Source organism: Protopterus annectens, chromosome 1.part0, assembly GCF_019279795.1.
Source record: "Protopterus annectens isolate FY-2018-M chromosome 1.part0, PAN1.0, whole genome shotgun sequence".
NCBI classification, from domain to species: Eukaryota; Metazoa; Chordata; order Ceratodontiformes; family Protopteridae; genus Protopterus; species Protopterus annectens.
The window spans coordinates 1,749,668,351-1,749,689,412 of record NC_056725.1 but is presented as its reverse complement, the minus strand read 5'-3'; the positions used below and the strand labels follow the sequence as shown (position 1 = coordinate 1,749,689,412).

At 38.6% G+C, this 21,062-nt stretch overlaps 1 protein-coding gene across 1 annotated transcript in view; it reads right to left on the bottom strand.

Moving 5' to 3' along the window:
• Positions 1 to 21,062, bottom strand: part of IGF2R (insulin like growth factor 2 receptor) — a 2,372,344-nt gene that overhangs the window by 47,273 nt on the left and 2,304,009 nt on the right. The window contains exons 41-44 of the mRNA XM_044074918.1: positions 18,392 to 18,509; positions 7,251 to 7,397; positions 1,420 to 1,601; positions 1,134 to 1,320 (exon numbers count right to left, since the gene is read on the bottom strand). Coding sequence (XP_043930853.1) covers positions 1,134 to 1,320; positions 1,420 to 1,601; positions 7,251 to 7,397; positions 18,392 to 18,509 — 634 coding nt within the window. The remainder of the gene's footprint in view (positions 1 to 1,133; positions 1,321 to 1,419; positions 1,602 to 7,250; positions 7,398 to 18,391; positions 18,510 to 21,062) is intronic.

Here is a 21,062-nt window from a genome sequence, read left to right as displayed (position 1 = left end):
TTTGTCTTTTGTGGTGCTGGCTTCTTTTCTTGAATGGCATTGATTTGGTTTGGCCTTTTGCACCTGCCGTAGTTGCTAGCTGCTTGTTTTTGTAATAAAGATACACCAGAAATGTATTTCTTAGCTCTTGTTACAAAAACTGATTTTCATACCTTTTCATATCAAGTCTGACATTTGCAATTAACAGTCTTTGCCAGAAAAGCCCCACACTCGTTATGCTTTGATCAGTTATTACCAATTTAAAAGTATGTGTAAATGATGTCTTCCTGTTTGTTTCTGTGTGATTATATTTTCTGAGCATTAAGGAAAACATTAGATACAGCACTGCTATTATTTCTGCAAGGTACTTGTACTACCGAACCGTATGACTGCCTCCCTGAAAAAAGAATAATGCAAAATACTGACCCACGTGAATTAACAGCTAAGAGTTATAATAAAAATAAGCAGAGCCACTGTTAACTTTCTTCCACAGCCATTCTTTCACATATCATGCATGCTAGTGTGTGTGTGTGTGTGTTTATATTATGGGTCTACCTGACATTATCAAATTCTCACTTACCCGAAAATTCACAGGCTGACTTTGCTGAAACATTATTTTAAAGAACACGTGGATCACCGAAGTTGTACTCCGGGAAACTAACCACTTGGCCACCACAAAAAACAAAAAAAAAGAGAACCAAAGCAAATCAAACTGTGGGGACCTTCGCTACTCACAGACCCCTAAACCCCCTAATTAAATATACCAACTCCGAGACTGCACTTAAGTGGGGAACTTTGGTTTTTCCCGGGTGTTTGTTAAAATACGTTTTTGGCAAAGTCATCTGGTGAATGTAATTTTCAGGTAAGTGAGAATTCAATAATATCAGGTCGACCCATATTGGTGTAAACCAACAAGTATGAAGAAAAAAACAATACTGATGTATGTACTACTGTTCTTACAAGGTGAAAGGGTAATTTATTAGCAGCATACTCATCAGCTAGTCATACCTGCAGCAGTAAATAAATATTTTATTTTTTTGTTGTTCTACTCTATGGCTGTGAGGTTAATCTGATTAAAAAGAATACTGACTGATGAAACAAGAACATAAAGAAACTACAATGCACATGCTTCATAACAGAGTTATTCAACATACATAAGAGGGCAGATAACATCGGTGTACCAGCTAAACAAATACTGGCAGTCATCTGTTTCATGGATGAACTCTGGCTTGCCAACTCCTACTGATTGGCTGCAACGGAAAAAGATTGTTGAAGATGTTGTCTTGGTCTTATCTCGGCCACACTGAGAGCCTGAAGAAAATTCCACATCCAAATCATCATCTGCAGAAGGAATAATTAAGTATTAGTTATCAAAATGCAGAACAAAGCAAGCTGAGACAATATCAACAAAATGAGCTACATTTGTGTTGTACTACTTACCAAGTATGTAGTACGCCACATCATTGGAGGAACCAACATTCCTAGTGAAAATTTTGTCATCTTTAACTTGACACACGCTGGCTGATTTACAAATACCTTTGGTATTGGTGATCCCAGAGAGCTGAATGTCATACACATAGATGTCACCATTTGGTCTTATGTCACCTGATGCTTGAGACAATCTGAATGGGGTGGGATAATAAAAGGCAAAATTTGTTAGGCAAAAAAAGTAAGTATTCTTTCCTTAGTTACTTGGACATATTTATTACTTGTTCTTGACATATAACTAGTACAATGTTTTGAAGGAAAATAAATGAAACATGAACTTTATTATTTAAATAATTGGCAAACCATTACTAAGCTGCTAAGTGTGAAGGCTTGCTTTGTAGTTGCAGCCTGGAGCAGCAGGAACATGAGTGAAGGTCCTAAAATTTGTAATGGTACACACTACAAAATGCACAGTTTTAAGATGGCTGTAGCACAGAAGTTGCATCACATCTGCTGAGATTTGCATGGAACAAGCAGCAGCAGAATAGAGAAAAAAGATGAAGGGCTAAGTACCTCTTGGGGTGAGAGTAAGAAATATAACACAGATAAATGACTATAGCACACAAAGCAAAGTCTAGTGACATAGGATGAAAAGACAATTCCATGTGGCTTAATGCGTCCATGAAGGAAGTCAGTGACAAATATTTAAAGAAAAGGGGTAGAGAATATAGGTAGAATGATGAAAGAAAGAGCCACAGAAGAAAAACAGCAAAGAAAGTCAATTTATGGTGTAGTATGGCAGGGGGTTACAGATTAACAGAAGACGAAAAAGTGTGGTGTAAACGTTAAAATGTCACACTGGTTTTGAGGAGTATTTACTGGGGGGACTTATCAAGGGGTCAGTTCTACCTAAAGAAGAAAGGGATAACTAGTGATGGAACAAATAAAGGCCCTATAAGAAATAGGCAAGAAGCAGTATAATTCAACTGAACTGTAGGCAAATAACACCTGGGAGAAAAAAACAGGAAAATGGCTTAATGTGGAAAGTAGAAGGATCCCAGCTGGAATACAACACTGGAGAACACAGACAAACAGTAACTTATTTTGATAGGCAAAGAATTTGTCGGGCAGTTACTGCAGAGGATTAAGACTCTCAGCTGTTAATGACCTGTTTTCTGCAGTCAATGGTACGGGGTTTGACTCCTTTTACTTGAATTTGCCTCCTACTTTGTGACTCAGAGTAAGATAACTCAACCAAACAGTGCTCCCTAGATGCCCCTGAAAAGTGACACGTGTCCAGTGGAATTACATGATTAAGAAACGCACAAAATAAAATACTTAAATAAATGAAAAGTATGGGGATTATGAAAGATAAATTACAACTCAAAACAGTGAAGTGAGACCAGCAAAGCCTAGTCTATCAAAGGAGAATGACTGATGTACAGAGTCAAAAACTCTTGCCATAGTATAAAATCTAATATCTACTATAGCCTTCTGTATTAGAGCAAGGTCTACTATATGAAAAGGGAGTACGGTTAGATTTCTAAATGCTAGACTCATGGGAACACAGAAAGTCATTGAGTACTTGAATAAAACAAAGATTTCTGAAGCTCTGCAGTTGTGACCTAAAAGACTGCCTGACTACTTCCATAGGAAAAAAGCCCCCCCCACTTCTTAATGCAAAGCAGAATTAATGCAATCTTCTATGTCTCCTCAGTAGGACAAGGGGAGAAAAATCTCAATGCACACTTTTTACATTGTAAAAGTTCCAGTTGCAATTAATGGTACAGTGTAAAGTTATCTTACACATTTTAAAAGGAATGCTTTTCCACTAAGAAAAAAAAATGCAAGACTATAATAGGTTCATAGGATGATACCTGGCTATTGGCCCGGAGGCCCTTATAAGCCTAGCAAAGAATTTCGCCCATGTTCCCTTAAAGTCAGCACCTGTTTCCCCTGTCCAGCAGGGACACAGGTGGGATCCCAGGGATATATTTTCTGTTTCTCATCCAGTCATCCAGGTTCCTTTTAAAGAGGGTTAGAGAAGTACTCTGCTTGACATGGAGAGGGAGTCTATTCCACAGATGGGGGAGTCTTTGCGACACAAATCTATCCTGTCAACAACTTCTATTAATGTCACAGACCAGGTTAAGGTCTAGCATGTGGGTTGCGTGAGTGGAGTTTGTCTTACGGATATGCAGCAACTTCATCAAGGCTGGGTCTGAAATGGCCTTGTATGCCAGACACAGGTCACCTCTGAGCAGTCTGTATGAGACTGAGTAGAGGGACAGGGCTTTTAGCCTATCTGCATAGGATAGGTGTTTGTGACCCTGGATTTTCCTGGACAGGAATCTCTGTGGTCTCTGCACCTGCTGCATGTGCTTGGCAAGGTACATGCCGAAGGGGGAATTGTACTCGATAATGGGTCTGATAAGGGAGGAGTACAAAGTTGCTATGACCTTCTTGTTCCTGGATGAAATACCCTTATTTATGAGGTGGACCATGTAGAATGCCTTCCATACAACGGAGGCAACATGGTCGTCAAAAGTCAGGTTGCTATCAACCTGGGTGCCCCAAGTCCCCCATGACTGATTGCATGCTTAGTACATTGTTATTAATGTGATTAGTGGGGATGACATTTTGCCCAGAGAGGATAATGATGCATTTCTTGGCATTCAGTTTGAGGCCATGCTTCTGGCACCAGTCATTAGTTTGGGTAAGGCCTTCTTGGAGGATGTTCACAACACTAGAGGAATTTAAGACAGTGCCTGGTTTTGGCTTGGACCTTAGAAAAGTATATCCCAAACAGCAGAGATCCCAAGACTGATTCTTGGGGTACACTGCTCATTACGGGTCTACTACTAGAGGTGGCTTCCCCTACTTTGACTGAGTGGGTTCTATCAATGAACCAGTTAGCAACCCATCTGGTAACATACAGGTTGATGCCTAGCTGGGAGAGGTTATCTATTATGCCTGAGTGGGGAATAGTGTCAAAGGCTTTGACTAGATCAAGGTAGGCGGTGTGCACCTTCTTCCCCTCGTCCATGGCTTTGATGACTGTTTCAAAGAAGTCGACCAAGTTTAACAGGGATGATCTCCCTTTGACAAAACCAAACTGTGTGGGGTCAAGTGTTTGGAGGTTGCCAATATCCTTGTTTATAAGGTCCATGATAATGCGTTCCATGGCTTTGCAGATCAGGCTGGTTAGGCTGATAGGCCTATAGCTGGCTGGGTCAGTGGATGCTCCACCTTTATGTAGATGGATGACAGTGGCTGTGCTCCATTCAGCTGGGATGAAGCCAGTGCTCAGGCTTTGGTTGAATAGGGTGCCTAATGGAGCTGAGAGCTCATACCTGAGTTCATGTAGGATACAGCCAGGGATGTTATCAGGTCCCTTGGATATTGTATTTTTTGCCTTTGAGAGGGCATTAAGGACCTGCACCCTGGTGATGAGGGGAGGGGGGGTAGGTGCTGGGGAAATTAAACAACATGCAACACTTAGAATAAAGTTGCACAGTATGCAATGCAGGCGAAACTTTGGCAGCTAACCTAGTGACATTCTATGACTTGTAATTGCAATCTTCATAACACAAGACTAAGTGTGAGTGCAGGGATTATATACAAAGTCTGATGTTGCTCCTACTCTGAGGTACAAGTGATCTCAATGTCAATACACATATATGTGTATACATATTTTTACAAAATAACACAGGTGTGGCAGATGCAAATGCTTTAAGGGTGTGGCAGTGAGTATCAATGTTCATTTCTTTTGAAGTTATTTTTTATTTGCTGGAGTCGTAGGAGTCATAAATAAGGGTACCACACTTCTGACAGACACATAAAACAGGTATAACATACAACAAGGGACACCAGAACAGCAATGTAGGAATTTTGAGTGGGATGGTTAGAAAAAAACGCTGAGGCACATACATTAACTAGAAGTGTAGTCTCAAGTGCAGAAGTTACTCATATTTCGATACAGTCTACTGACACTGTCACAGTTCAAATAAACTGCAGAAAAAGCATGTGCCATCTTGTTTCATCTCAGACCTAAGCTGCAGTCGGGATAACTTCAACCCACTAGAAGCTCTCATAATATGCATCTCATTGTCACAAGTTTATATTCTGCAACTTTGGTAATATTCAAGGAAGACTGTATGAGTCTTTACCTTGGTATACATGTGCTCTTCAAGTTTATCAGAGTATGATCATGAGACAACAGTGGCTGATTTCAGGCAACTGGAACTGTCTACTGGTAATGCAGTCATATGTAAAAGCTCAGTGGTCAGGATATTCCATAATTTTGGAGATAGTTTATAGAATGCTTTTTCATTTGTGGATATTGTAAAAGAGGGTCCCAATAACTGAACACTGGAATAAGTTTTTAGGTTGTAGTGTGGATTTCTGCAGAATATCAACTGTTTAAGAGAAAGACAGTAGCTGGCTTTGAACAACTTGAATATTAATGAGTTCAGTACGAACTGTGCCGTGACTTCAGTAGGTAGGTAACAAACTGTGACCCTGTGGTGTGGGCGCCAGGGGACAGGGTGAATAAATCTTAGAATTTTCTTTTCAGTCATTTCAAGGAATTAGTATGGTGTTGGGAGTAAATGGAAATAATAGATAAAGCATATTCTGTTCTGGGTATGAATATGTTTGACAACTGCACTGCATGCTTATCTGGTTAACAAATAGGAGATTCTTTTGAATACTTTGAGTTGGGCTATAACCTTGTTTATTTTGTATATCTGTGCTGGTATGGAGGTTGGCATAATGGTTAAGGTGTTTACCTTCCAGACACGAAGTACAGGGTTTGATTTTCACTGAGGGAAAATTGGCTAGGCTTAAAATGGCCCACAAGGGTAATTAGCCTAGTACTTACCTATGAACCTATATATAGTGAATCACTTACAAAATAAATGGAAGTTTAGGGTGCTGGTACTACAGGAATTTCAAAACTGCACTTGGAAATCCCCTCTGGCAAGGTCTTCATATGTCCATTCTTGACCAACCTGCTGACACACACATCATATAATGGAAGCCCAGTTAGCACAGGACAGAACAGCCGTGTATGTGATCCAAATCCCTCAGACCTGTCACCACACTTTGCTTATAGTAACCCTAGTCAGCTTCCAATACATAAAAGGAACACGTGCAACTGCAACGGAATAATTAAACTGTGTCATAATACATGTGAACCACTTTCATGGAAAATGCAACACAGGGAAAGGGATGTGCTTCTCAGATTTGGAGGCTAGTCAGACACCTGAGGCCTACAATTCAGTCACATGAAATACAGTACTCATTTGCGTTGTCCAATGGTGCCCTTTCAGGTTTCGAAAATGGAAACATGTAATGCAAGAATGGCAGGCACTTCATAGCTGCTGCTGCACAGATCTAAAACAGAACTAGTGATCTTGTAATTAATACATTATTTTGCCACTACATGTACTCTGCTGTTTAGCATGTTGCTTCTGTGTGCCACTGTTACTGAAAAAGGTCTTGAGGTTTTGTCAGTTTATCCAGTCAACATACATATGCACACATACATAAGCTTGTAAAGATCTGAAGCATCAGTAGATATATCACAAAAACTGTTACTGAAATCAATGCAACATTGGTACTTCCCTAATAGTGCATGTACTTTCAGTCCTCTTTATTTAAATTCTTGTAGACATGCGCTTCATCATTTTATGATACAATGTTCTTAATGACTATTTGTGGAGTTTGAAATGACAATTCACACATATGTTAATCATATGAAATAAATATGATAATTTGTATTACATGGGAAAACATTACTATCTTAAAGGAATATATAGGAGTGTTGCAATTTAACTTACTTTGAATAAACTTCTCCTAAACTTAAGGCTTTCTGAGTAGCTGGGATGGTTATGGTTCCATTTACCATCTGAACTTTCTGTGGCTTCACCGCACAAGCAGCACGAGTCTCCCATGCAATGTAAAATGTACAATTCAGGGTATCAATACTGTAAATAAACACAAGGAAGGAAAAGTAAATATGCCATTATTCGGTAAGAATACATATTTTTTAAAAGGGGAAAGAGAAACTCACTGACAACACGGTTGTTCCAGCTATCATCAGCTTAATCTCTTTAAATGAATTTACATAATGAGAGTTGCAGATGAAATAAACATGTTCGTAAGAATGTGTGAAATAATATTTAAAGAATCAGGCAGACTGTCACAGTGAGACAAAGCTGTGCTACTAGAAAAAGAATAGCTTACAAAACCTGATACATAAACAAATGTGTTCAGACATTCTCTGTTCCTTACAGTACTGATAGCACTGCAATTCTTTCTATATATTTCGATACTTAATAAATAAACCAAACATCCAAGATACTTAATCAGCAGTTCAATTTCTGACACTGTTAAAAAGCTTACTGCTTTCTGTTCACTTCACACATTTTTAAACTGTAGTACCTTAATTCTGATCCCACAATTTCCTCAGAAAGTCTTATCTTTTGCATCAGCTGTAGAAAGACTGTTCTGTTCAAGCACCACCTTATCTAAGGAAATTCAAAAAAGTAATCTCAAATTGCATAACCAACCTGTGTTATCAAACTGCTCCCCGTTTGTAAATCCTCCTCCTAAAAATGCTACTCTGAGATTCTTGACTGACACACTCTCACTGTGATACTAAGTGTACAGGTATTAGATACCTTTATTCTTTCTCACATAACTTACTGGAAACCTGAAGGGTGTGCGCTCTGTTTCATTTAATAGATACCTGGTACATGCAACTACACACGTGTCAAATTTTAGTGCTGAAAATGCAAAATAGCATTTGTGTGGGGGTAGACTGCAGATGACAGTTTTGGATGACATGCTAAACTAAGATCCTCTCTCTCCATACTTCTCAACCATCCAGATTTTCACAGAATGTTCAGATTTTTGACTGTCTTTTGGTCTGTACCTTATACAATTTGCTGTTTTCTGGTAAATCATTGAGGACTGAAGTCAATAAATAATGGCAAGATATTTGAGTTTTAGACTTCATATCCTTCAGAAAATGCATAATGCAAAACCTGTTATCGTAGCAAATTTCTAAGTTTGTAAGAGCAATATTTAAAATCCATCCCTAATTCTGGTAGGACCTTTGTTCTTCCATTATTTTTTGGCTTTCTCCAGATTTCTTGTGCTAAACGGTTGAGAGGTACTATCCATCTGATCTGCTGGTAGTTCAAGCAAATATGAAGGATACTATCTCACTTGTGAAGGAGCAAACACATTTTCTTGAGTTCTCTACAAATGTCTCCAATCCCCTCAATGCATAGTAGACCATTTGCCCACTTAAAAGGATACACACCCAGATCACCCTTGAAAACAATCTCATTACTCAGGAAGTCTGCTTAATACTATATTTATTTATAAATAGCTCTTCACAGCTTCTGATGTAGAGACTGCACCCTTTTCACCTCCTTTTCCTAAACAATGTCCATCTTATCTACGTTCCTGATTAAATGGAACCTCCAGAACTATATGTGGTATTCCTAGCTTACACATTCAACACCAGTCTGCTGAAAGGGTTAATTCTCATTCCCTAATGGTTATGCCTCTTCTCACGGATCTGGGCATATTCAAATCTCTTTAAAGCTTCACCCCATTCCTTGCTTACCTGGAGTGACATTTTATATAATCACCCTAGTACTTTCTCATTTTTTACTGTTGGAAATATCACCCAAATATGTACTGCGGGGAGACCCTCTGTAGTAGTTAACTACTTGGATTTCCTTTTCTTTATCCTCAGCCTAGCAGGATTCTGAACTTTCTGTCTACATGCTTTGGGGAATAATGTTGATAAAGGTGTACTCAGCTAGGTGCACACTAACGTATTGTACTAGTACTGAATTAGGAATGCACTCAGCCTTCATGCTAATTAGTTTGACCCCTTTCAACAATGTAGGCACAATGAGTACTTCAGAATATATAAAAACTTATGCAAGGATACAACTAGGCTTTATGTGACAATCTAACTTGCAGGAAATTTCATCTACAAAGCATAAGGAGATTGTGTGGAAAGAGGAGAAAGGCGGGATAGGAGGGCAGTCAGCAACAACTGCAGAAGGTCTTCAAATATGTAAGTGTTGTGGTGTGCATATAACTGCTATGTTTAACTGCGGAGCTCTCCCACAGTGCAAAACTGATAGGAAGGAATAACAATGGAAAATTGAAAAAACTCTCGAAAGGTAAGGAACAGAAGAGCAATCAAAAGGGAATGGTTTAGACAGTTAAGGCCTGAAGCAATAAAGCACCAAAGGAGGCACAACTCAGAGAATCACAGTCTAAACAACGTTTCTTGAAGACATGACATGATGGCCATAGTAGACACGCACTGAATGAAGATAACAATGGTGGCATTTCTGAAGTAAGCACTGGAAGCATTCACATGATTAGTGGAATGACCTTTGACATCATTTTCCAAAAGTAGGTTTAGCCACCTGGCGGCTAAATACAATGAGATCATTACTTAATTTAGAGTTTGCTTAGACAAACAAGTGCTCAGTTTCCCTGAATTAATACTTCCTCTTCAATTAAACTCTGAGCAGGTTCCATATCCAAGGTAGGAAGAGCTCTTTTCCCCAAGAATCTATCTCAAGAGGAAAAAAACACAGATCTCAATTAAATGATTTAAAAGACAGCTCAAAAACCATTTATAGGAGGAAAGCATATGTTAGTCTTAATGAACACATGATTCTTACCCTAGAGTAAATCATTCTCCTTAAAAATAAGGTCCTTCAGCTTGGAGATTCAATGACAAGAAGTGATGGCAACCAAGTGCAGTGTCCTTCGAGATACATACTTTACAATCACTAAAACAGATGGAGAGAGCAGACAAAGCCCACCAGTCATAAAGCAAGTTTCAATGTTTTTTAAATGCAGGCAAAGACAGAGAATTCCCTTTAAGAAAGGGATGAACAATTCACTACCCATTCTGTCTTACCTTTATAACATGATACCATTGTACTTCAAGCACAACAAAGCAAACCATCCAGTCACAGGTTTGCCTTTCCCATTTTTTGTGAGCTCCTTTCCACCTCTGCTCAGCCTAGCAAAGTCAATTTCCTCCCATTCTTAATACATATCCATAAATGACTATGCTTCTGTACTACCCCTGGCTAGTAATTCATTATTTTTCCCATTATCAACTAGCTTCATAGTTTAACTACAGGCATTTACTGTCCATAAGTTCAGATGTACAGTCTCAACTTAGACAGGAAAACTAACTGTACATACAAATTCTCTAAGATAAGAAATTTGTCTCAATTATGTTGTCAAATGTGCCATTTTGTAATACTTATTCTCTTGTTAACTATAAAATTGTTATGGAGCTTTTCTCCCCAGGCCTCCACTGAAAATGGACTTGTATCCAGTTGGACTCTCCCAGTTAACAAATGTAAAATAAATAAATAAATAAATAAAATAAATAAATAATAAAGCCCCATCCCCACTTTTTGCCTGTCTCCCTGTATTTCCCTCCTCCACTTACACACATCATGCAATCCACCTCCTTTATTCCCTGTCATACCTGGTAGCCTCAACTTAGGTCTCTACCTCAAAACAACATATGTTTCACCAACATATTTCACAAAATGGTGTCTCTTTTCATCAATTCTGTTTCAATGTTCTGTTGCTATCTCCTCTGGGCATTTATTTCCCCAAACCCTAGTGGGTAAATCCATTTTTTCAAGCTTTAAGTTTCTTACTGTTTATTAGCAGTTTTATATAGTTGTAAATGTACCATTGAACATAATGTCAGTCCTATTCCCTCCTATATAATCTCCCCTATGTCCCCTGATCTTTCCGAGTTCTACCATTTTACAGAACTACTACCGTATGTTTCTTCTTTACTTTGTAGGCGTTATCTTGTAGTTAAGTGTAGCAATTGCACTTGGGCTGCCTTATAATAACCTTGAAAATTTGGTAGCCTCATCTCTCCCATGTTCCTTGGCAGCATCAGCTTCTCTCAACTATCTATCCCTCTTGCCTTCCCAGTAAAAATCCTTTAATTCATTTGTTATTGTCTTCCAGATCTCTGATTCTGACATAGAGAAATATGCTTGCTCCACATACAATACCAGTGGGACTAAGAACCAGCTTATTGCCTGCACTTTAATGTCAATATCCATATGTAACATTTTCCATTTTCTTAGTAGGTAAACCATTTTGTCTGGTTTCTTCCTAAATATTCCTTGCAGCATTTTACATACTTGGTCTTAACCATACCCCCCAAATATTTCATTCTCTGATGTCCCCAAAAGAAGGGAACCCCCCCGTACCAAATTGTAGGATAGATTATGGCTATTGGTTTGGGTTTTTCTTCATTTACTTTATACCACGTCAATATGCTGTATTTTCTGCATATATCAAATATGGTCCGCTCAAGTCCTTTTCTGGGTAGGTAACATACAATATGATGTCGTCCATAAACAAAGATATTTTTTTTACTATTCCCCTTCCATATGTTTTCTTGCATATCTGTTTGGCATATTTTTTTTCACCAATGGTTGTGTGTATATCAAAAATAACAGGGGTGATGTGGTCTAGTACCCCTTTCCAAATGTAACCTACTGAAAGCTTCTCCCGTCTTTACCCTGGCTTCAGCTCCTTTTTATATGCTGAATATTAACACTTCATTACCGTTCTGGAAAACCAAATTATTTCAGTGAGTTTCTCAGAAATACCCAATTGTCTCTGTCAATAGCCTTCTCTGCATCTAAAGTAATTAATAATACACAAGTCTTTCCTTCAGCATAATTTTGTATCAATAGTGCTCTCTTTACATCAAATATCTTCCTATCTTCTACACATCCAGATTGGTCCTGATGTATTATCAGTCTTACTATTTTTGACCAGTCGCCTAGCACAAATGGTAATGAACACCTTCTAATCATGACTCAGTATAGAAATCAGGTGATCAGCACCAGGATCAGCCTGACCCATTCCCCCCATTTGGGATAACCACCACAGTTGCCATTTTCCATGTCTGAATTTCTCTTCTGTTTAACATTCCATTAAAAAGTAAATAACAAATGTTTACAATTTCATCTCCTACTTTCCATATCTCTATGGACACCCCACCACTTCCAGGTGTTTTACCCACTTTCTGCAGCTTAATTGCTTCCCTTACCTCCTCTTTGGTTGTACTTGCCAGTAATACTTCTTGTTGTTGTTGTCAGTTTTGGGAGATCAAGCTTTCTCAAGTACTCTGTCATCTCCCCACCCCCATTGTCTACCTCCTGGATCTGCATTTATAACATCTCAACATCCTTTTGCAATATTCCCATTATTTTATTGGGGTTCACACTTCCATTTTCTGGGTCCCTAAACTGTTATCATTCTGTCTTTTGTTGCCTCAGTCTTTGGGGTAATAATCTTGTTGCCAACTGGATTTTTATAAAAAAATGATTTTACATCGCTGCCTGGTACTCATTTACGATTTGAATATACTGGTATTTTCATTTTCCTTCATTTAGTTGTTCTGCAACCACTTCCCTATTATTTGCTTTAGCCTCATACTGAAAGAGCTTAATTCCCTCTAGCCTCTCTAGATGCTTTCAACAGGCCATACTGCATACGTGATTGGTTACACTATCAATTCTAACGCAAATTTCTGCCTTACAATGTTCCCAGCTCTTTACTAATCCCTCCACATTCAACTGTAACTTTTCAGAAGCTGCGTTATCGTTTTCACCTCTGTTCTAAACGTTTCTTTCTTTAAAAGGTAAGTGGGAAATTTCCAGTGTCTGCCTATATATTTTCTAAATTCTCTCTGGATTTCTATTTGCATTGGTGAATGATCAGACATCATTACTGGGTATGTAATGGTGTTCTTCACTATCTCCCGATGTTCTTTTGTATTATAGCCTGTAGGTAGTTTGGCCCAGCTCTTGCATTTTCCCGAGAAATATGTATAATCTGCCTAGGCTTCATCTTTTCCTATTAGGCCTTGTAAACCATACATAAGCATGTATCTCCCAAGAAATCTTTCCTCTCGTTATTCATGCTCATCTCAGGCCTACAGAAGCAGCTTGCGCTCATGTTAATATATTTCACTTTTCTGCAATTAACAGTACCCTATGGAAAAATATTTCCCTCATTACCTTCTTTATGTCAAGCACAGTTGTTTTTGGTGGGACGTATACAGAAGCACTAAGGTACAAACCTTGCCATATTCCCTTTATCTCTATACACCTTCCCATTCATCCACTGCTTTTATTTCTATTCCTTTTCTGATTAGTATCATTACTCCCATCATTCTCTCCCCTTCCAATCCCTCAGAGTAATCATTCATGCCACTATTCTTTATTGTTTTCTGATGATTCTCACTATTTAAGTGGGTCTCTTGCATTAACACAATCTGCTTTTGACTACACAGATTAACACATTTCCTGCTCCCTCCTCACAAGACCATTGATATTCCAAGTCAATACACATAAAGCTATCCTATTAATCTTATTTAGTTCTTTTACTCCTACAAATATCCATTCTCCTGTCTCTTTTAGAGCCCCCTCAACCTCCTTATTCTTCAAGTATACTTTCGCCTTTTTGTTCAGTCATCTAGCCACTCATCCCTTTCCTTGTCAGGCCCAGTACACTATTTACAATTCCCCTCCCCATCCCTAACTTTATAACCCTCAGAACAATGTGCAGTTGGCTCATGCAATTATTTCCCATGCCTTATTAGCTACCACTCAATAGCTGGCAGTACTTTAGACTTTCATCCATGGTATAAGCTAGTGTAGTACTCCATCATCCCCCCTCCCCTTTCGATTATCTAGATCTTTACAATCTCTTGTGTCTCCATTCACTTTATTGCTCCCTGTTCTGACAAATTACTTTCTTTTCCATAATTAAACATGGCAGACTGTGGTTTTCTTTCATTGCCACTCCCTATAGTTGTACACTTGCAATTTTAAAATGGCAGTCAGCACCCTGCTTCACCCCCTTTTCCCAGATTGGGGGAACCAGTCATATGACTTTCTTCCTCCCTTTATTGGAGGAGGGGGCTTCCTTGTCTTCCTGTGCTCTGCTTCAGCATAATCTGCTGTTTAACTGCTTATTAAATATTAAACAATCCCCCCCACGTACCAGTAGTTTATATACGATGAATCCTACTAGCCAGCATGGATATAGCTAGGCAACCATGCCGAAGAACTATATCTTGTCAAGCCAAATAAAAGAAACAATATTTGTAACACTCACTTGTTCCAGTTCAGTCAACACCATTTCATATACTTTATATATTATTTCAAGAATTACTGGACTACATGCACACACATTTCAGTTCAAGCAAATACATTTCACTGTAACTTGTATATTACTTCATTATATAGTGGACTATGCAGAATATGAAGTGCGAATTTGCAGCATCCACTTCTCTGCAGAACTCCTTACCTCTGAAGGACCAATAAAAGAACTCCTAAGTCACTTGAGAAGCCACCTCTGTATTTTATGTATCCAACTTACTACTAACCACTATAAGGTGAATTTCATCTTGTATCATACCCAAGCCAGGTTGTTGATCTGACTCCATATTCCCCATTGTTTTAAGGTTATTTCCAGTTACAGTCTCACCAATTTTGCTTGTTCTGTAACTGCTTGTTTTCCAGTTAACCTACATTTTTATTTATACACGTATCTCTCTTCATCCAGTTTAGAGTTTAGTTCCATTCTCTGTTCTCATGAGTTCTGGGCTTTTACGGCCATTCTCTAAACTGTCCTGCATTTCCTTTGTTCTCCCTAGAATTTTTTTGATGAAACAAGAGGCATGGCTTCACTAGATACTGTTCCTTCTGCAAGTTTGGTTGGTCTTTCCACCCTCATCATTGCTGCAAACTTCCTTCTCACTTGGTTTCTCAATCTCAAACCCTCTGCATACCTGAGTAAGTCTTAACACCCAGTGAATAGAAAATATGAAAATATGCAGGAGATAGAGCATTTTGAAAGATAAGTTCATTTCCCTACACAGTTTAAAGCAGTAATGAAAGCCTTCATTTTGTTTCTTGCAACTTTTAAATAGTCATTGTCCACATATATATATTCTGGACTCTCCCACTTATTTAGTTTTTCTCTTCTGCAAAGTATACTCAAAACTTCTTTCACAAGAAATGTCTGAAATTTCACTACAGTCTGGGTTGCTTCCTGGTTATTTTTCTGGGCATAGGTGACTGTGCGATCCTTCTATCCTAACCTCATTCCTCACAATTCCAGCCCATTTGTAAATACTGTCAACCATGAATTTTCTCATGTCATTTCCTTTGGCCAACTCTGGTGTTTTGTTAAATCGTCCCTCCTTGATCAGTCCTCAGGCTCAACCAGTTTTTGATTTTTTTTTTTTTTTGCTTTTACCGTCCTGGTCAATCAACTTTTTCCTTGTTTCTTTCTTATCTGTAAGCATCTTATATAGTGAATCTGTATGGTGGGTTAATGCCTCCTCCACCTCCTATATTTGTTTTATTTGCTGCCACATATTCCAGTAATGCCCCTCTCAATTTAAGGATTTCTGCTAGTCTTTTGCTCCAAGGCATGTCAGTCTGCATGCATCCTGCTGCACTGTGGTGACTTATTTTCCCATATCTCTGTCTTTCTCCCTTTTTGGTTGTCCTCTGGAAGTCACAGATCAATAAATGTTTCTATCAGCATATAGTTTCTTTCCTGGAAATTCAAATCTTTTGCTAAAAATATTAATCTCTCAGGTCAGAGCTCGAAAACAGCTGTCTATTCCATGTCTGCCATACTGGAAGTCTATTATTCAAAACGTTCTTGGCTAGACACCAGTAGAACTTCTATAGGGAAGGCTAAGGGCTACAGGTCAGGTCCACAGTGGATTACACAATCCAGAGCACAACTCTGGTGCAAGAGCACTGTAGAGGAGAGCAATGGGAATGCACTTCTCACTATCCTTGTGCACCTCTCAGTGTCCAGTGTCCCAATTAAAACAGAGAGAGAGAGACAGAGAGAGAAAACCGGAGATGTTCTGCCATACCAGAGAAACTGGAAGGAAAAGAATGTATTCATTTGATGAAAGCACAAATAAGCAACTGGACTGGTATTCCACAGCAGGATTTGTGTTATCTTGGTGCATTTTTTACTTTTTACCTTTCACAGCAGGATTTGTTAACTGAAAGGGCACATTGCGTGTATAACTCCAAACCTGGCCATGAGAAAGCAACCTAGACATGTATGAGTAAAGATGTAATCATACCAGCAGAAAGACTTGATCAGGACAAAACTGTGTCTGAAGAGCAAAGCATTAAACACTGCAGACAGAGTGTTTGTGAAAAATGATTACTTGCCGTATACTAGGCAGAAGAACAGCAAATTAATGGCAGCAGTCAGGGAATGCTTATAGGACGGTGCGAGATTCAAACTACTGTATCCAGCTGTCTTCAGAATATAATTATCATGGTGGATCAAAGTCATTTTTTGATGCAGAACAAGCTAAGGAGAAAATACAACAGCTTGTCCAACAAAAAGTGAGCCATGAAACAGAGGGGGACTCTGCTTCTCATTCTTCTAATAATAAAGTTCCTAGAGAGGCTTTGCGATTGTAACCGTTTTCAATGTTACAAAGGAAAATGCTTGAGAATGAAAAAACATAGGAGTTGACTAGAAGAATCAGGAGTTCCCCAGACTTGAACCGGAGGCTGGGATTGCTAGATGGAGATGAACAGGAAGAAGTCTGAGCCTCCATACAGATTTTATACCAAGTGAATGGATACAGCTACAGTCATTCTCCTGCATAACGGAAGACCTACCACAGATCCAAGCAATTCCAAACCTACAAGTCTGAACAGCCTCATATGCAAAGCCATGGAAAGGCATACCATGGAATTAATCAGTCAAAACATAGAGAACTACACTGGACCTGTCTCCATTTGGATTTGTCAAGAGCAGGTCATGCATATTCAACCTGGTGGATTGTTTTGAAAAGGTTAAAGCAAAGGATGAAGGCAATATAGTATACATGACATACCTTGACCTGGCCAAAACGTTTGACACAAGCTAAGTAAACTGCAGGAACACTGATGTTTTAGGCGTGCAATATGAAAACTTTCCTGTGATGACCATGAAGACTATGATGCAAACTTGGTGGGCGGCAGAAAACAACAGAGTATCACAGGGAATGAGTTGCTCTCACATCCCCTCTATTCAATACATGTGTGTTCAAGAATCCATGAACATGAAAACAGAAAATATATAACTGTGCCAAGCTGGGGATTACAACAGGAAATCTAAAGTTATCCACTACAGAAGGCTTCCAAAGTCACATTTATTTCTTCTCTAACTGCAGTATTCCCCCTGGTTTTTGTTGTGTGAATTTTACAGTTTGTTGTAATAAATCTGTCAGAATTTTTGACCATTGGTCTGTTCCTGCCAGAGACTGTCTCACTGGTTATTCATCACCTCAGTACTTGCTATTTTTCATGTTTTCCCTTGTATACAGAACTTTTTATTCCAGACTGCAATATTACTTTTTGATGAATTATAAAGGACATGATTCAGAACAGAGCCTGTAGTATCCCACGAGCACTCTAATTTTCTTCAAAATAAATTCTTGTTTACTATCACCGAGTGTCCCTTGTTTCTACCAGTATTTAATTTTTCACTAAACGTTACTATACCAAGAACCATCTCAAGGATGTCTAACATACTCGTTAATTTGGTGAAAGTTACTGTACCAAATTACTCGTTAAAGCTCAGATAAGGCATGTCCAGCTCCCCTTCCTGGTCTACTTTTTTGTCTACCCATTCAAAAAGCTCCATTAGATGTGTTTAAATGACATCTTGCTATGATCGCATGAGGTCTTGAGACAAGTGCCCCGCTGGCTTCTCATCAATCAACAATTATTTTCTTAAGAAGCAATTCCATAAATTTTCATAGCAGTCAGGTCAGACACAGGTTGGGAGCTCCCAGACAAGTTTTCTGTGATGCTGAATTACAGAGACAACTTACTGATGCAGAGCGGGAACTCCAACTGTTGTTGAGCAACTCAACTGCATTACTGTCTTTGCTTCACGTCCATTTTGACATACTTTGTCACCACCAGAATAAGTGATTAATATCTTGTCACCTAAAAATTAAGATAAACACAATTAATTATTCAATGATCCATTCACCTTACAATAAAGGGAACAAAACTGCATACATCTGTGTCATTGATGCAGAACATTATTCTAATGTGGCAAAGTCTTTCCTTCCACTCCAGTCCAGTTACCACTTGCAACGGTCTGGACAAAAGCCATGTAAAGACACAAACCACTGCATGTCAATACAGACAGATTGGAGGTATGCCTTCTGTTCCAAGTAGTTCAACAAACTTTGCATTTAAACGCACATAAAGTCATAAGCAACACTGCACTGAGCCTGTGATATTTCATACTGGTATCACTTTATTTTATAGGCATCTCTCAATTAAGGACAATTTTTACGAGATATTCTCTACATTCTTTCTGAAGTTAGATGTATACCAACACTTACTTTAACTTTAAAACAAAACTGATCACATGCATGTGCATTCATTTTAGCAATATTAAACTCTAAAAGGTCATGTGATCTGTATGGCACCAGCTAGAGGACAGGAACTGCTTCTGGAAGGAGAGAGACTTCATTTTGTGTCTGCACATATACTGAAATAAAAGGATTATGGAGACTTTTAACGTTGACTCTGAATAAAGAACAGATTTATAACTGGAGTTTTAAGAAACTGAAATAGGTTTTGTAGTTAATTTAGAATCCTTCTTTAATTTTGGAAACATTCACCCCCATATCTGTGTGATTCAAGTGTGAGTACTGTGAAATCAAATTAATAAATTATTCACAAATACTGTGTGGGCAATATGACCTGGTGAGTTATTTGACACAAATGGTTTACTAAACTAGTAAGTACACATAGCTGATGAGGACGTATTTGTCTCAAGCAGATAATGTGCAGCACTGCTCTCATATGTGAAGAACATTTTTCTTCTCTTATGTCCGAGATTCACTTTTAGAAGTAAAAATATGTTACACGGTGTGGTAGTAGAATGTACCCAAGTACACAAACTTATGCACATACAAAACCAATCTAGTAATGAGTTTCTTGACTCTTGTTTACACATCTTGCAGCACAAGTTAATGATAATGTTACTGTAGAACAAGAAGTTATTTACAAGGCACAGTGTTCTACGGTTCTACATCACTGAGTTACGTTAATGTTAGTCTGTCATACTGCCTTTACATTTTGGTAGAACTCCCGGCTTCACTGCAGCAATAGCATTTTGTCACCTGTTACAGGTGATGTGTAACATGGATGATTGTCAGGCTGTTCAGTGAACAACACATGTTGTGTACGAGTCTAAGCCTCCATAAAGCAAACATTCAGAAGGAAATGTCTAGAAAAAAGGGTACCACTTGACATGCAATTGCAATGTATTTAGGTACTCACATTTTAAGTTACATATCCCATATATTACATCCATTACATGCACGCACACACACACATACGTTATAGAATACATTGCATGCATATAAAATAACATGCATTATGTTACACCGATAATTCACAGACCAGTTTAAATTTACCTTAATTTTGAATTCCAAACCAGAAATATTTAATAAAGCTAGACACAATGGACATGTAATCTTTCTTTTGGGACAGTTCTTGCTACTCTACTGCTTTGCTTGAAGACCAACCTGAGGACCCTCTTTCTGCAACCCTTTGACTATCACAGTTCAAACAGTCTCTCTCTTTCTGTGACAGTACTGGTTGTCAGTTTTCAAAGTTCTCTGTTCTGGACTTCTACAGCTCTCCACCTTCCCCGTGAACAACACAAGACCTCTGGTCAGCAGCATGACAAACTATTTAAGCTTAAAGCTGCAAACATTTCCATGGCTTATGTATTCTTACTTTGCTCCAACTTTTAAGACTGGCAGCTACCTGCAGCATTTCTTTCTCTGCTTTCTTTGGAGCATTTCCTTTACTTTGTATTGATTTTCAGGCATTGGTGATGTAGTTGAATTAACTTAGTCAGAAACTATATCCCTGCAATACAGTATTCTTACATTCCTCAAAAACTTTAGAGATGATGGTCCTCACAGGTTTTTCTCATGAAATTTTACACCTTTTGTACAAAATTTCTGACTTTTGTACCGCATATCACAATCAGATGCAGCACCACCAAACAATGTGCATGTCAATAATATTTACTTTACTGCATTTGTAGTCTGACAGTTTGTTTCAGGGAACATGAGACAATTTATGCATACAACATGCATGACTTTTTGGAGCAAGAACAAATTAATGTCTGCACCACACCACTGATGACTTCGTACTAAGTATGCTGGCATTGCTTCCCTTCAGATGTTATTATGATATAGGTTATAGATTGGGAGCACATATGTGTGTGTTTGCATGTCATGTGGTAAAGCCTCATGAGAAAAGTCAGTCTGAGTAGACAACTCAGTGAGGCTACAGCATACCGATAGTGCCTTTATGAAGTTTCATGATATTGCCAGCTCCATGGCACCAAAGAATTTAGTCCAAGCTATAACCCAGATGATCACAGCTGGAGTAGCTGCTCAGGTGATGGAGAAGCTATGTAGGGAGGATGGGAATGAGCAAATGGCATTGGTCCACTAATCCTAG